At 44.0% G+C, this 15,757-nt stretch overlaps 1 protein-coding gene across 3 annotated transcripts in view; it reads right to left on the bottom strand.

Annotated features, from left to right (window-relative positions):
* The window catches only part of PPM1L (protein phosphatase, Mg2+/Mn2+ dependent 1L), an 89,144-nt gene extending 74,734 nt beyond the window's left edge, over positions 1 to 14,410 (bottom strand). Inside the window, exon 1 of one of the 3 annotated variants that reach the window (XM_065073450.1) lies at positions 10,684 to 10,809. In XM_065073450.1, coding sequence (XP_064929522.1) covers positions 10,684 to 10,794 — 111 coding nt within the window. In that variant the 5' untranslated portion in view covers positions 10,795 to 10,809. Of the gene's footprint in view, positions 1 to 3,558; positions 3,715 to 10,683; positions 10,810 to 13,793 lie in introns of those variants that run through there. The other 2 variants (XM_065073451.1, XM_005507195.3) reach the window with 2 other exon arrangements.
* Between the last annotated feature and the right edge of the window lie 1,347 nt (positions 14,411 to 15,757).

Genomic DNA, 15,757 nt, shown 5'->3' on the forward strand with positions numbered 1-15,757 from the left:
TTTGGCACTCAGGCTAGTTCAGACAAGCTCGCACATGCCACCGGCACTGCGGTGACGCTGGTCCAAACTCCCACACCCTGATCCGATTGTGCATTCCATTGCAATGTTTCTCCTCTTCTTAAGAAACACTTAGAACGAGTGTTAAATCCACTGTAGCCTCAGGCTTCTGTACAAGATGCTCTTTTTTTTCCTGATAAAGTTGGCTCTCTGCAAATCTTAAGTACATTATTAAGCTGTACAGCAATTGGAAGAGAGATACTGGTACCCAAGGCTTTGCAATTGTTCTTATACCACCTCTCAGGCCAATATGGGAATACCAAAGGTTATGAAATACACAGAAATATATTAAAAGCCTGTGCATCTCGCTCACACAATAGCCGTCTTTTTTCACTTTTGTCCCAAACCACATAGAGCGCTTCTATCAAGAGCTTTGGAAACAACACAACTGGAAACAAAAGAGGCTGATGAATACCTAAGAAAACTCAGAAATTTATCTTCACAGCTTCTTCCACACACACAGAAGCTCTTGTGTTGTCACTGCTGCTGGCTGGCGGGTGGTGGATTTCATTAGGGGGTGCTGGAGAAAGAGCCATCGAGCTGCAGGAGCAGCGGTGTCCGCGATGGTTCCACACAAGCGTACACAAAGCCGACTTCCAGCAGTGAATTCAGTATATGGGTCCATCTTGATCCTTGTTTCAACCTTTGTTTCAAGCTCAAACAGAAAAATAAATTGATTTTGTTTTTCTCTATAATGGAAGGGAAAATACTTGTTGCACTTGTACTTTTTAAACTTCCCCTCAAATCTCACTTTGGACCAACAAGATCTTCAGTTTCTATCCTTTCGTAAATTAAGAAGTCAAGCCCTTTTTATGCTGTGAAGAGTGTCCCACCACACTACAAATTCTGCTGAGGAAAGAGGGAAACAGGGGTAAGAAAACCTGCAACTACACGTCCCCTGTCAGGAACACGGCCCATGGATCACCAGGTACCTGACAGGTAGGTGAGGTGCGCACCAGACAGGTAAACTCATCCTTGCTTTGGTCCCATTGGAATTCAGTTGTAATTTTAAATATCTCAAGTTCATGCAAATGAGAGATCATTAACATGTTTACTAATTCCATGTGGTTCAAATGGTCTCAAACGTTGAAAGTTATCATATTTGTAATAGGAAGGTTGCACAACAGGAACAGGTCAAGGACTTAGACCTTCATTTGGTGGCCTTCCACATGGCTGCTGTGTTCACATCTCCAGCCTCTTAGAAGAAGTTGGTCTCCTGGATCAAAAGCTTCTAGAAGATTTTAGTCTTCCAGGTCATTTATTTAACTCTCAACACCAGAAAATTAGAGACAAGACAGAGTTCTGCCTCAGGAACTGGCGCCACAACACCTGCAGCAGTTAAATTGCAAGCAATGGATTGTTCCAGCGACTCTCCTCTACATCGCTCAAGAGAGGACAAATTATGCCAAATTTTAAAGTCTTGCCGTTAGGTCCTTACGCTGAAAGGCTCTTGTTGGCAAAGAAAGGGAAGGGAACACCAGGCTCCCCTTCAGAGAATCAGGTGAGCACAGAGATTATGTTCAGCTTCTGCCCCTATTGAGCACCACAGAAAAGGGCTGGAAGCTCTGGGGTTTAATTGGTTAGGTGGTTAGGTAGACCCCTTCCCCCTCCAGCGATGACTGACGAAGCATCAGACTCACAAGTCACACGTGTGATGAGTTCATGATGTCCACAGTTGAGTTTCAGCAATAAAATCACCCAGCGGCACCGGGAGTTGGCTTAGTGAGAAACCAGCTGTGCTCCTCGCGCCCAGCAGCGCCGGTCGGTGTCTAACAGCTGGCCAGCTTCTTGCACTCATGCCTGGCTACTTACATCACTTTTTAAAGCAAAAATTCCATTTCAGAACAAAATGCTGAAAGAATTAATTCGCAACATGACAAAGAGCAGCACAGCGCTTGGCCCAAGTTCAGATCGGGGTTTCTCACAGTGACAGGGACACGGCAGCAAGCACCAAGATCCACGGTACTGATGTACCGTGGTGCTGCCGGGTCTGAGGTGCCATTACTTTCTTAATAACCACATTAAGAAAAGAAACTGATGGCTGCAAAACCCAGCAGGTAGGTGATGGTGTCACATTAAATAAGAGAAGGCACATGGTTAACGGTGTCGGTGTCTGACAGAGAGAATAAAGGAGCAGTTGCACCTGGGAGAGAAGGAGACAAGGACTATGAAGTTCTATTTTCAGCTGTGTTACTGACTTGTATCAGATCAGCCAAGGGACATAAGCAGAAATTTAAGCCTGTAAAATGATCTGAAAACACCTGTTTGCAGAGGTATAATATGTTTTTGTGACACGCTTTGGAAATACTTTGAATCAGAAGCACAGTGAGGGCCGCTTAAAGCCACTGTGACAGACAAGATTCTAAGTTCTCAATCTGTATATACAAAAAATCTCAATTAAATGGTGCTTGTCGCTGAAATTGTATGTAGTTAGTCCTCCTATCAACTGGGATGCTGGGAAGTTCAGTACCAAAATATTCCAGTAAAAATATGTCTCTTCACCATAATAGGTTTGAGGTTACAGCCTTTCATATTATTCATCAACATGATTTTCACCTTCCTTCACAGTCAGGTTTTTCCTTAATGAGACGCACAACCCCCATGCCAAAAAAGCTTTTAGAACCTACATTTGAAACAACTAATTCCAATATGCAGCTGGATACACTTTCTTTTGGCTCTTCTGCCACGGCATCACCGTGTTGTTCGTGGAAGCAGCTCTCTCCATTGCCAGCCTCCAAAGTTTACATGAACACTTTAGAATACACAAACTCCAACTCGCGCCACTTAAAAGCACAGAGTACAAAACCCAACACATCCCAAGAGATATTCTGATTTACTCAGAGTATTTTTCTCCTCATCACACACTGACCTGCAACAGGGACCAGCGGGCAGCGACTGTCTTGAGCTGCTCTACGACCTCACCAAACAGACTCGTTCTGTTCTTCATGGGGAGGTCTCTTATTTAGTTTTTTGTTCTGCTTTTATTTACAGTTCCCATATCCACACAGAAACATGACCAAAAAAACACACCAAAGAAAAAAAATCATAGTAAATACCATTCTCATTTTCAGAAACAATGCAAAATATCGTGTGAATTGGCATATCAGGATACATAATTGCTAAAATTAATACTAAAGCAAAAAAAAAGAATTCAGATTGATGACTTAAATGTTTGTTAATTTAAGCCATCACTGCGAGTGTTTATTTAAAGCAGTGATTGAAATAATTCCATCCCGGAGGCAAGAGATTGCTCCTGCCCTCAAAGTTAAAAATAATACCACCATTAACCTCAGCAACAATCTTCTAATTGCCAAAGATTACAAATCTTTTATGCAACATTCATCCACTGAGAATTCAAGCACTCTACTTTGCCTTCCAAACCCGCTACTGTCATAGTAGCTGTAAGGAAAGTCCCTTTTAAACAAAAAGTCAAACTTATGTGATGTATTTTATATGAAAGCATAAAATATTTTGCAAAATGAAGAAGCCTGTCATACCGACCTCTGTGTAAATTAATGCAGCACCGCACATTACGATTTATCACGAAACATGGGCAAGAAGTGGGGCTGCTTGGAGCTCTTCTCTGGCACGTCGATGCCAACTGGCGCTATGGACAGGCAGCTGGTCCTGCGTTTTGTTCTCGAAGCCCCGAGCAATAAGGACTGTGGAGATGTGCCAGCAAAGCGGGGACCGGCAGCAGAAACAAAGGGGGCAAAGTTTAGTTTTCAGAGCACCCTGAGTTACAAAACTGTCAGTGCTCTTTCCAGAGCTATGAAGAAACGCTGCCAAAACACACACTCGTGCTCTCTGTTTCGAACACGCACAGAGCTAAACCAGCATTCATCCTAAACCATGGAAATAACCCTCACACACAAATCTCTCGCATTTTGGATCTCATATAAACAACGGTACAATGAAACAGAGTTGTTTTCCTATAGCTGCATGATGATTTTTGCTAGGACAGATTGTTATAAACACAACCAGTCTTCCAGCAATCTAAAATTAAGGCAAGCTACAACGCAAAACCACACACAATTCTCCCTTTTCCCCTCTACTCACATTCTTGCCTTCAAGTCCCACGCTCTCCTTCTCGTCTCCCTCACCCCCCTCCTGCATCCAAGCCCCTGAGCCTTGTTATTCCAGGGAGAACACTGGATGCTTCCAACTGCAGGGCCAGAAAAGGTAGTGACAGCTTTTTTTCTTCAAGCAGTTAGTAAAAATGTACTTTCCTTGTCCTGGTTCAGGAATCCCAGCAGAATCCTGCCCACAGACAAGGGGCTGAGTCCTCGTGGCAGCAGCTGTGAGCAGGTGTCTGAGCATCACGGGCCCAGGACCAGGTGATCATTATCATGGGCCTCTCACAATAAAATCTTGCTTAATCTCAATTAGAGGAGAACATGAGTTATTACATGCACTGTAATCCTGTGTATGACTTCGGTCAGTTCGGTGTCTCCCAGTTAATGAGATTGTCTCCTTACCAGTGTTGTTGCTTCTCTCCTCCTCATTAAGTAGACACTGTTTTTATCTATCCTGTAGTGATTTTCCTGCTCCTCCCTGTGTCATTTCCCTTTTCTTCCACACCAATAAAGGGCCCAACTTAGGATGATCAGGAGTAAATATCTAATGAATACACTATGTTCAATGGGATCATCCAGACTCTTGTTCAACCTCCCTGCTTCTCAGCAGAAATAAACCCGCTGTAATCGCATCGCATAGACGGCAGATTAAAACAAAACCCAAACCACACACACAAAATCCCCACTCAAACAACAAAAACCAACAACATTAAAAGCACCTTCACCATCCTACTTAGTGTCCTGCACATCACTAAACAGACCTGGGCAATTAAAAAAACCAACAAAAACCTATAAAAATTAGAAAAGAAATCCACACCCAAATGCAGGAAAGCAGATGAAAGCTCAGGGTTATGAACACTAAAAAAACTAAGGAGACAAGCAGTTCTCATCCTCCCCTTCCTCCTACTCCAACACTAAGTTTCCACGCAGCCTCGGAAACACATTTTATTTGATGTCAATCGCAGCCAGATATTTCAATAGCTGTTTCAGTGTGTGTTTGGAGGAAACACAGCAAAAGTACTGACAGTGTGGGACAGGTCATGCGTAGACTACCTGCAAATAAATCATATTCCCATGTAAAATATAAGTTTAAAGAAAGTGCAAGCGAGCTGTGGTAGACCAGAGAACTACAGCATGGGCCACCCATTTTCACTTATCACAAGAAATGTTTTATGCCTTCCAGCAGTTTTCTATCTGGTAGAGAACGGAAAAGTAAAGAGATTTATTACATTAAAAAGTGTATTGATTGAAAGCAGTACTGTATGACAGTTTCGGCTATTATAACAGGACTTAATAAAATCAAATGTTTACCCCTGAAGGGGATTTTGAAAAAACTAAATAAGCCTTTTCAACATTTATGACAATGAGAAAATTTGCAAGGGATAACATTTTAGCACTGAAAGTAAATGCAAATAAATGTTCATTTCTTCGGGAGAGCTTTGAGGTTTGCCCACATGACGTGCTATGGATAATTGCATTGTGGCTTAGCAGTTAAAACACGTATTTTGATTGTCTGGCTGGAGATGTCAGCTGCTCGCACAGCTGTGAATCAGACAAGGTCGGAGATGATGAGAGCCGGCAATGTTTCAGCATCATAATCAATTTGTATCAGCAGCAGGACTGGTACTCGGTGCTGCCACGCAGCTCCCAGAAGTTCATTATGGCACCCGCCTGAAGAAACGATGATTCTTCCTCTCCCCTCGGCCGCTTTTATCACACGACAACCGGGACCCGGAGCCCCATCCCAGCCCCGTGCCACACGTAACCACCCAAAAGCCACTTTCCTAGAGAAACTTTTCTACAAGAGGAGAAAGAAAGATAGATTTTTTCCATTCAGATTATTCTATGGCCTGCAAATTACTCTAGATCTGTAAGCCTGGTCTTAACAAGTACTGTCTGTTCTTTTTATTTCTTGAATGCAATCAAGACAGTTCACTCACGAGGAACAGCTTTGCCATCTAAATATCAGGCCTTACGGCATATAAGGTTAATTATTTAAGTTACAGGGCGTTTCAAAAAGATGGATTGATTTCAAAGTGCTATATTTCACAATGGCAACATGCTACAATTACACAAAAACTTACAAACGGTTAAATGAGTTATCAAGCATTAATCACTCGAAACTCTACGCCCCGCCCTTTCAAATGGTAAGGGTTTCATTCATGGGCGTTCCATGGTTGCAGAAATGTAGTGATTTCAAATCAGGTTCATCTTTTTGAAACACCCTGTACAACTGACACGCTCTCACTCGTCTCCCCTGCTTACCCCAGCTCAAGTATTTCTTAGTATTCTGGCATCTGCCAACCACTTCCTTGTAAACTGTAATGACATTTACATTTTTAAAAAGCTATGCTGCTTTCCAATGAAACCTCTACACTCGGCAGAAAGTTTTAAACTGACTTAGTAAAAACATTAGGTGGAATGTTTAACACTAGCTCAACAACAGGAGTAAAAGCACACAGCCCCAAAGAAATAAATTCACCAACTTATTGCAACTATTACTTCTGTACACAACTTTTAATAGCCCATAAAGCACGAGTTGTCTGTATGTACATCTTTGTCAGGAGGGAAACTTCCTTTTGGGCTTGCCTTACCTGTCAGCTTTGTTGTCTTCTTACCTTCAGGGTGAACTGAAACTCTACAGAGCTAATAAAGACAAAGAGTCATTAAATCTTCATGACCTTTTACGTGGAAGATCTCTTGGGCTGACCATGAAGCAGAGAAACTGGTCTGTCCAGCTGGACTGGTATCCAGTAACAGAGTCACTGGTGGTGAATGGTGACGATAAGTGAACCTGATGAGAAAGTCAGCAACCCAAGGGAACTGAGAGTTATAGAAGCTCTTTTAAAGAAAAAGAGTCTGGGCAAACAGAGCACAGGTTGTTGAAGCAGGGCGCCCCCTGATCGGATGAAGGTACAAGGTTCACGGGATGCTCGGGTACCAAAGCATGGTCACACGATGGCCTGGACAGCAGGGGACATGGGCATGAGGATGTTTGCTTTGCAAGGACACAGAGTAGGGAGGGTGGCAGCAAGGCCCAAGGGGTGGGTGAGTTCACTTGAACGTTAAGTTTTTAACAAACATGACAGTTACGAAGTGGAGCCAGAGGCGTGTGCCTTTCTCTGCATAATTATAGCAGCTGCTGCCCTTAAATTAGTTTTGGAAACTTTCCTTTCAAGGGCATAGATTCAAACCAAAGGGCACTGCAGGAGTATGGAAGTATTTTGTTCCTTTTCTTAGATCTATCTATGTCGTGCTTAAAGCAAAGAGCAAGTCCTGAACCTTGAGACCCAAGGAACATTAGTGCCTGTTACCTTTGGATCGTCCTTCTGGGTCACAAAACTTGACCGATCTTGCACGTGACGATTTCCAAAGAGATCAGCATGTTCAAAGGCCTTCCTATGGGGCCAAGAGCACTGCGGAGAATTGCAGCCACCAACAAAAACCAGATGGGGCAAAACAAAGTGTCTGCATGCCAGGTGATTGTTGAAGAAGTGAAACTGTCAGAAGCCAAAACTCAGTTTTAAGGAACAAGTTACACCAGAAGCATCCGGATTCCTAACAACAGGGAGGAAGGACAAACACTACTTCGGTCCAACGGACCTGCTGAATGTACCACACTTAAGACAAAGCCAGAGCAATCTGCTGTTTTCACTAACCTCACATGAGAGAAGAATCCAAATTTTCTTTCACATTATTAAATACAAAAATGTCCCAAGTTCCTTTCTTGCAGAATGCAATCGATCAAAACCCCACTGCCCCAAAACTATATTTAAATCTGTTTATTATACATCCAGGCTTTTAGTAAACAGTATCACAGGCACAAATCAGCACATTCTTAAGCCATTTCAGATGTTGCTCGTTCCCGAGCCTTGATCCATCTTTTGAGGTTGTGAGGTACCTCAGGACACGGCCCCAGCAGCACTAGCGCGGGGTATCAAGTTAAAAAGGGCCAGGCATTCAAACAACTGCGGTCTGAACATTGCGGTTCGGGAGCCATGAAATACCCTCTCCATCCACGGCAATGGAAAAGCTGCTGAGCATCGACGGCGCAGCAAGAGCACGTATGCAAACACTTCCTACAGAGTAATCTGAGCTACTCAAGTTCATGGAGAAACTTAAATGACTTCCATAATCTGAAACCATCTAAGAATTCAAAATGGATTTAATTAAACCAGTGGCAATCAGTTGGCTGCCTGTGCGCCCAAACGTGGAAGCACCGATGCAAGCTAAGCCGGCAGACTACATTTAAAATTAATTGACTTTTTGATTTTTATAGAAATTGAAAAAGACTGAATTCTACACCCAATGATACAGCGGTGAATGGCAGCGATAAGAGTTCCCACTTCCAATTACATATTTTTACACCGTTTTAATCAATTTTAAGCCAGTTTTGAACAGCAAATGAGCATATAGTGTAGACCTAAAAATCAAATAAGCATGGTTTGGTAGGGTGAAAATCACAACCCTGCAACATGATACCCAAGAATCAAAACTTGGATAAACTAAACAAAATGACAGAAATGTTCCTATATATTATTTTGGCTCGTATTTTAGGCCACCGGTGTGGAATTTATAAGCAGATCTGAGAGCTGTACATCAACATGACCTCACCTATGTAAATATTTACCCAAACATTTAGGCACTTTGCAGATGACTCCAGATTAGAAACTGAAGGAAACGACTATAAAAGGAAAACCATCCCAGCAGTTTCTTTTTAAAAACTGCAAAGCCACAAAGACTTCACCTTCCAATGAGGCTATAACATCCCAAAACCTGAAAGGTGGTGTTTGACTTATTCTTGTATTTTGTAAGATCCCAAGCCACCGATCCTTAATGGCCTTTATGCAAAAGTATGACAGATAAATTTTCGTCACTATGTTTGCTTAAGTAATTCAGTATCAGACGAACAGGTTTTGAATTAGAATTAGCAGATATGGTTAAATTTAGAAAAGAAAAGTGTTAGCTTGCTTTTATTTCAACAGGGCATAAACTTCTGCTAATAGGATCGGAAACTAAGGAAAAAAGAAAAAATTCAAAGATCATCAAAATAAAAATATTAGCTCATTAGCTCATATTTGGTAGAAGGCAAACGTTATCTTCCAACCGCCAACTCTCACCTCCAATTAAATGGAATAAATTTCCATCTATTGATGCCTGAAAAGAAGCTCATCATCATAGCCCAGCCTAACCCGGGTGAGTTCAGGTCCTCAGTTTGTGAAGGGATCAAAAATCCTGTTAACTGGTATGAACACAAGTGTACAGTCTGATTTAAGCTGCTCTGCCCACATCCTCAAGTGTTCGGTAAATTTATGGCAGTTTAGCCGTTCGCCTTCACCAAGGACTATGTCACCTCATATTCATTAACGGAGGAGAACAGACACACAAGTTCTCACCGCGGTGCACAGCGGTTCAGAAGCTCCCTCCCAACTTAACCTCACCGCAACCTGTTCGTTGCTGCGGGCCTGGAGGTGACAGCGCCTTCACCCCAATGAATGAGGGAGGAATTCATCTCACTTTCAAGTCCCTGGATTTTCAATGCACAGCAGGCTTGTTTAAACACAGCTGGCACAGCGCCCTGCGCTCCAGGCCCTACCTCAGCATTCACGTTTCCATAGTACCACACAAAGCTGGGAAGAGCTTTCACCATTATCTTCTGACTTTCCCTTTTTGTCTTTGCAAGTTAATCAGTAACCAGAGACTTCTGCCAATAGTTCTTGCGACTGATTTCAAGGTCCTGCGGCACACGAAGTATGACATGGGTATGGGTCATGGGTATGTGGTTACAAACCTTAGCCATTTATACAGCAAATTCCCTCCTTTCACATTTAAGCTCCCCGATCTTTCCCTACACTATGAATAATAATAAAAAGTGTACTTCACATACTGCAACACTAGATCAGCAACTCTAAAACCCAATTATATAATGCGAAATGCTCTTCTCCACACCTACAGGTCATAAGGAACAAGCCTTGCCCTGTTCCTGTTTAAGGAGGCCAAGAGAAATAAAAAAGAAACTTTTTATGAGACAGTTACTGTCATTATCCACATCAGTTTACGACAGCAAACAAGCACAGGCAGCATATAGGGTACTATCTGTTACTATAATTATTTGTAAAGTCTTCACCTGATAGGGTTAGGACAAAAACAATGATATGCAACATGGCCATAACCATAAAAGTGCAGATGGCAGCTGAGCTACTTTGTTCTTGTCTAATACGGAGATCTCATTAAACTGAGTGCTTAAACCTTAAATATTTGAGGAAAGAACCTGTTAGTAAATGCTAGTTAAATAATTAGATCATGCTGATTAAGCATCCATCCTTTCCTTTGCTCTGCTTTCAAGCTCATTGTTTGTTATTGTATCATTCACATTGTTTGCCACTTCTCACTCTTCCAGTTTAGACGGTCCCAAACTTCTAAATAAAAGGAAAAGGGTAAACACCCCCCGCCCAAAAGCACTCAAACCATCTTTAAGCCTTATAAAGAAGCTGATGAGAGAACAGACAAATACTTTCTTCCCTTCTTTTTTGATTCTATGTTAGATCACCTTGAAGAATCCTTTGGCCAAGATCATTCGGTGAGACGACAGGCAGGAACTTTTCAAGTCTTCTACTTTGCCCTCCACCTGTTTTGCATTATTATTATTATTATTACTCATCCTTCAAGAAACAAATGAGCTTTTTATAAAAAGAAAACTGCATGTATCGAGTTTTATCTCTGAAATATTACTGCCTTTCACAAGTAACTGCAGCAGCTTACCAGGTTCTTAGCTGTAACACAGAGTATCAATAATTACCTTTGCTTATTGCTTTCTCATCAAGCCAGCCACAAAATTGAAGTAAACGCCTGCCAACCTAGTCAGGCTAAAACTGTAAGATGGAAAAGGAAATGACATAACAGAAAAGTAGAATTTATGCAAAATGTTGGCAATATTGAAGCAAAACTCCGAGATCTTCATAAATTATCATTACACAGTAATTCATATTGAATCACACTTCCCTGTCCTTCCACTTCAACATGATATGGCAGGAAGTAATTAATGGAGACACACTCCCTCGTATATAGCTGGAAAGAATGAATCTCGCATCTCATTTGTGGTATTGTCTGCTTGGAAAAACGATTTTTCCCCATATAGAACAGTTTGTTTCGCATGTGATGTCAGAGATTAGCAGTTCTTTGTTCTTTAAATATGCATAAAGAAATTTAATGGGAGCCCACACGGCAAATTAAACCTTCACAAAGGTTTGGCTGTGTACATCGCTCAAGTGTTGCACACAGCCGCTTCTTTTTAAAAAAATATAAATAAAATGAGACACCCAGAACACCAATTCAAATGGAGAACTGAAACTCACTATTACCCACTACAGATGAAATAAGAGCACTGATTTTTGCCGTCTCTTTTCCCTCCCTTCTTTTCTACTCAAAAGTAGAAAACCTGCTTAGATTAAAAGCTATTGTTCAGAATTTCTTTTTTGCTGCGTGCACAGCACATGGTTCATGTTCTTCTGATCAGTTTTATGGAAAATCTGAACCTAGAAACTAGCTCTGTCCCCTGTGATTAGGCACCTGTTTCTGTAGGACTAAAGACCACTAAGAACATCTTGGGATTTCACTGAAAGGTAAATAAGAGATACCAGATACTGACATCTTTTAAAATATGAACTTTAGGTAGGTTTGGAGGGAGATGTGTTAAGCCTTTCCAAATAAGAGGCCGCATGTAAAAGCCTCATACTTTGCTGCTGAATCAATAAGAACAAGTTCTCTGACAAATCAGGACACAAAAGACAAAAGAGCTTCCCAAAGATCCAGCATTATCATTAATGTATCTTATGGATGTCATTCCAAGATCCACAAAAAAAACAACCAAATATATATATATGTATGTTCCTGCAAATTAACTGTTTTCTGTATTAGTTTGGGATTTTTTTCATACACTGAGTTTGCAATCAAGTGTAAGGCAAGATACATATGTGACACAAAATTAAAGAAATACCCCCCTTTCACAATGCCGACGTCTGTGTGTGTGTATCATACTTCAACCTGTAACAATCTCGGAATACTGTTTAAAAACATGATACGCATATCTCCACACACTTGGTTTTGCTATTCGGTTCAGACAAGAAAAACTCAGTTTAAACAAAGAGGAAGGAGACAGAAGATGGAGCACAAGCACCTTCTGTCCAAAGCCTCAGAAAACAAAAGACCCCGATGTACCAAACACGCTGAGGAGCGAATATTCCTTCAGAAGACACATCCCAGTTTGCGGTACATTCATATTTCTACCTGCATTCCTCGAAGGCCAAGGAACAGTGACCTGGCACAACCACGCCAGTAAGAGTTGGCACAACTGTACCCCAATAGAAATCAGACACAAAGAGGAAAACAGGGTTCAGTCGCCACCAGAAATTTTTATGAAGACAACAGTTTTCAATACCCAAAGTGTTTGCGTTAGTTCAAAGGGGCCAAAACACCAGACACTGTGAGACAGCAGCAGCACAGATAACTGAGTCCCTTTACAACCCTGCAGGCAACATAGGAGCAGCTTTTTGATTACCTGCCTAAGGCCTGGAATTTTCAGGCAGCATTTACAGGTTTAGAGGGGCACAGCTGCCACCCCTGTGCTCCATTAGCATCTCGTCAGCGCCAAAGCTTTTCTAGGAAGGACTTTGACTCCTTGATCTGTGAAAGCAGCTGCAGGAACAGCCCAGCTCCTTCACCCTCCTCGACAGGAGCGCTCCGTGAAAAACTTTAGCATTTCTCTCCAGCTTCCATCATCCCAGCGAAATCTGTAAGGTTATCTCATACCAAACATAACAGTTGCTAGAGCAAATTTGTCACACAAGGACAAATTCTGTGTCCTTTTCTACGGTTATGAAACGTGTGCTTTGTGCTATATAAAAGCTACATGGCAGAACCACAATCCTAAAGGAAGGGGAAGCTGCGGTTTCAACATTTGTCATCTGTAATAAATGAAGTATCCCATCAAGCTGTAATACTAATTACATAGCACAACCTAATGAAAATCACCCTGCCTGAAGAAATTAAGAGGTTAAACACGAGAAAATTTCAAAATGACAGTTTTCCTGGAAAAGGGACAAGTATGACAGCACAGTTGTAATGACTGAAAAAACACATGCAGTTCACAAACATAATACTCATTTTCAGCGACTTGCTGCTCCTCACTTGTGAGCGAATTACTGCAAAGACACATTTTCCACAGACCAGCTTTAGGAGAGCACCTCTGTACCCACTGCTGGGGGAGAGGGGGAGACCAGCCCTGTGCCAAAATCAGCTCACACCACGCTTGGCTGTAACAAAAGATGACTCCAGGGAGTTCGTGCTCATCATCGTTATTCTACGCACGTTAGGAGCCACCTCCAACGGCTTTTACTTCAATTAAACCTTTACTACGGTAAAGGGCAGAGGGGGTATAAACACATTTATACCGTGCTGATCGTCAAAGGCGTGATAAGAGACAGAAGGAATCCCTATTTAGGGACAAATCACCCCCCCCAAAAAAAAAAAAAAAGCAAGGACAAAACCCCCAAACAATGTCTCAAAATTATCCCACAAACCTCGTAGGTGAGAATACATCCATTCCTTGCTATGCCTCCCCCACCACCGCCCTTTTATTTTATTTTCCAGCTGAGCACTTGCCTCTCCTCCGTGCCCATCAAATATCCCGAAGATGGAGGGGTGAGTCTTGTTCACCAGGTCGGTGATCACTTCGAACCTGTCCTCCATGTGATCCCTCCGGCCTTGGATGGAGTAGACGGCCACGTTGTGGCTCTTGAACTCCCAGGTCTTGGAGAACTCGGCGTCCAGCACGTCCAGCCCCCCGAGCCTGTCATTCTGCATTATCTCGGCCACCTTGCCCTTCACCATCTTCACCGCATCCCTGCTGGACTTAACAATGGTTTTCACCTCATCCGTGTGGAAGAAATAACTCCACAGGGCCAGGCTGATGCACAGCAAGAACAGGGTCTCCGGTCTAAGCAAGAAGTAACGCATGATCCGACCCAGCAGAGACAGCAAAGTCATTGTATCCTCTATCATTTATTATCGAGACCGTGCAGCCCCACACCATGCACCGCGCACCCCGGCGGCTGGGAAGGCTCCGAGCCGAGGCGGCGAGTCAGTTCATGCTCCGCTGGGGCGCAGGCGGCGGGCGGGCAGCGCCGAGTCCCGCTCCCCGCCGCTCCCTCCTCCCGGCGCCGGCCTTGGGGGGGCCGCTCCCCGCTCTCGCCCGGCGGCCACCGGCGCGTCCTGGCTCCGCAGCGCCCCGTCCCTCGGGCGGGGGGAGCCGCGCCGCTCGGAGCGGGCCCGGCGCGGCTCGGAAGGCTCAGCCGTTGCCGCACCCCCCGCGGCCGCGGGCCCCCCTCAGAGCCCGAGCCCGCTGCGGGCGTCCCTAGGCCGCTGCTCCGCCTGCGGGCCCCGCGGGAGGCCGCCGCGCTCCGCCGCTCTCGCCGCTCACCTCGCGGGCCGCAGCGAGGTGGTGCCTGGCAGGGCCGCCCGCGGGTACCTGTCTGCCGTGTCCCCCACGCCTTGCGCCGGCCCTCCCCCGGGGCGGAGCCGCCGCCACCACCGCCTCCTCGCCCGGCCCCCGCCGCCTGACTACAAGTCCCGGCGGGCTACGCGGGGCGGGGGCGCCCGCACGGGGTGGCGGGGCGGCGCGAAGGCTTCTGGGAGTTGTAGTCCGGCGGGGGCCGCGGAGCCGGGCCCGGGAGCGCTAAAGGGGCAGAAACAGCAGCGCAGGCCGAGCTGCTACACGCACTCCGGGATGGAAACGTTGGATTGCAGCTCATCGTGTTGCAAAAGCCGGGGTGACCCTATCAGCCCCCTCTCCGCTTCTGCTAAAAACCCTGGGAAACCAAGAAACGAAACAGTTGCGGTTTTTCTAGAGGGTAATCGTGCAAGACTATATAGTAAATTTAATCAGTCTCCAGTTACATTCACAGGTGAAGCGGAGCAGAATTTCTGAATTATTAAACTGAGGGTAGATTTTGCCTCGACAGTTTTAATGAGGGAAAAAACCCTAAACCCGCTCAAAATGTGTCTTTGCTTTCTCTGACCCATTTCTGCAAGCCGTTGTTTTTATGCTGGCTGATAAGCAATGAAAATTACAAGCTGTGACAGCATGAGCAGAAGTTTGCTGGAATATCAGCAATTCAGCCCGAGTTGCACATGAGCTGGAGCGGTTTTCAGCCAGCTGGCAGATTGGGGGCCTGAAAGCTGACAAAATTCATCAACCAGCCTCAGAAAGTATGACAGCTGATACAATCGTCAAACACGTAAGAGTGGTGTTGAAATTGAATTAGCAAACCACAAAACCAGTCTGAAATTTTGAGTGAAAAATGTAATAATCCGCCTTTCAGCCACAGTTCAGGTACCTGACTTCGAGTCCTTCAGCACCTCCCACCTCCTTAGGACTTTTGGTAACACAGAAATCGCATGTAAATGTACATAAACTATTGTTTTGCTAGATTTTTCAAAGATCAGCTTAGAGTAAATTATATAAACATAAACCTGGTCAACCCAAAGTTGATGATTTAAGCCTTTTTGTGTCTGATTCTCACATCCAAGAAGCAGGGAAGTTAATGCCAGATGTTGTATATAATGAT

The sequence above is a fragment of the Columba livia genome, chromosome 9 (assembly GCF_036013475.1).
Source record: "Columba livia isolate bColLiv1 breed racing homer chromosome 9, bColLiv1.pat.W.v2, whole genome shotgun sequence".
NCBI classification, from domain to species: domain Eukaryota; kingdom Metazoa; phylum Chordata; class Aves; order Columbiformes; family Columbidae; genus Columba; species Columba livia.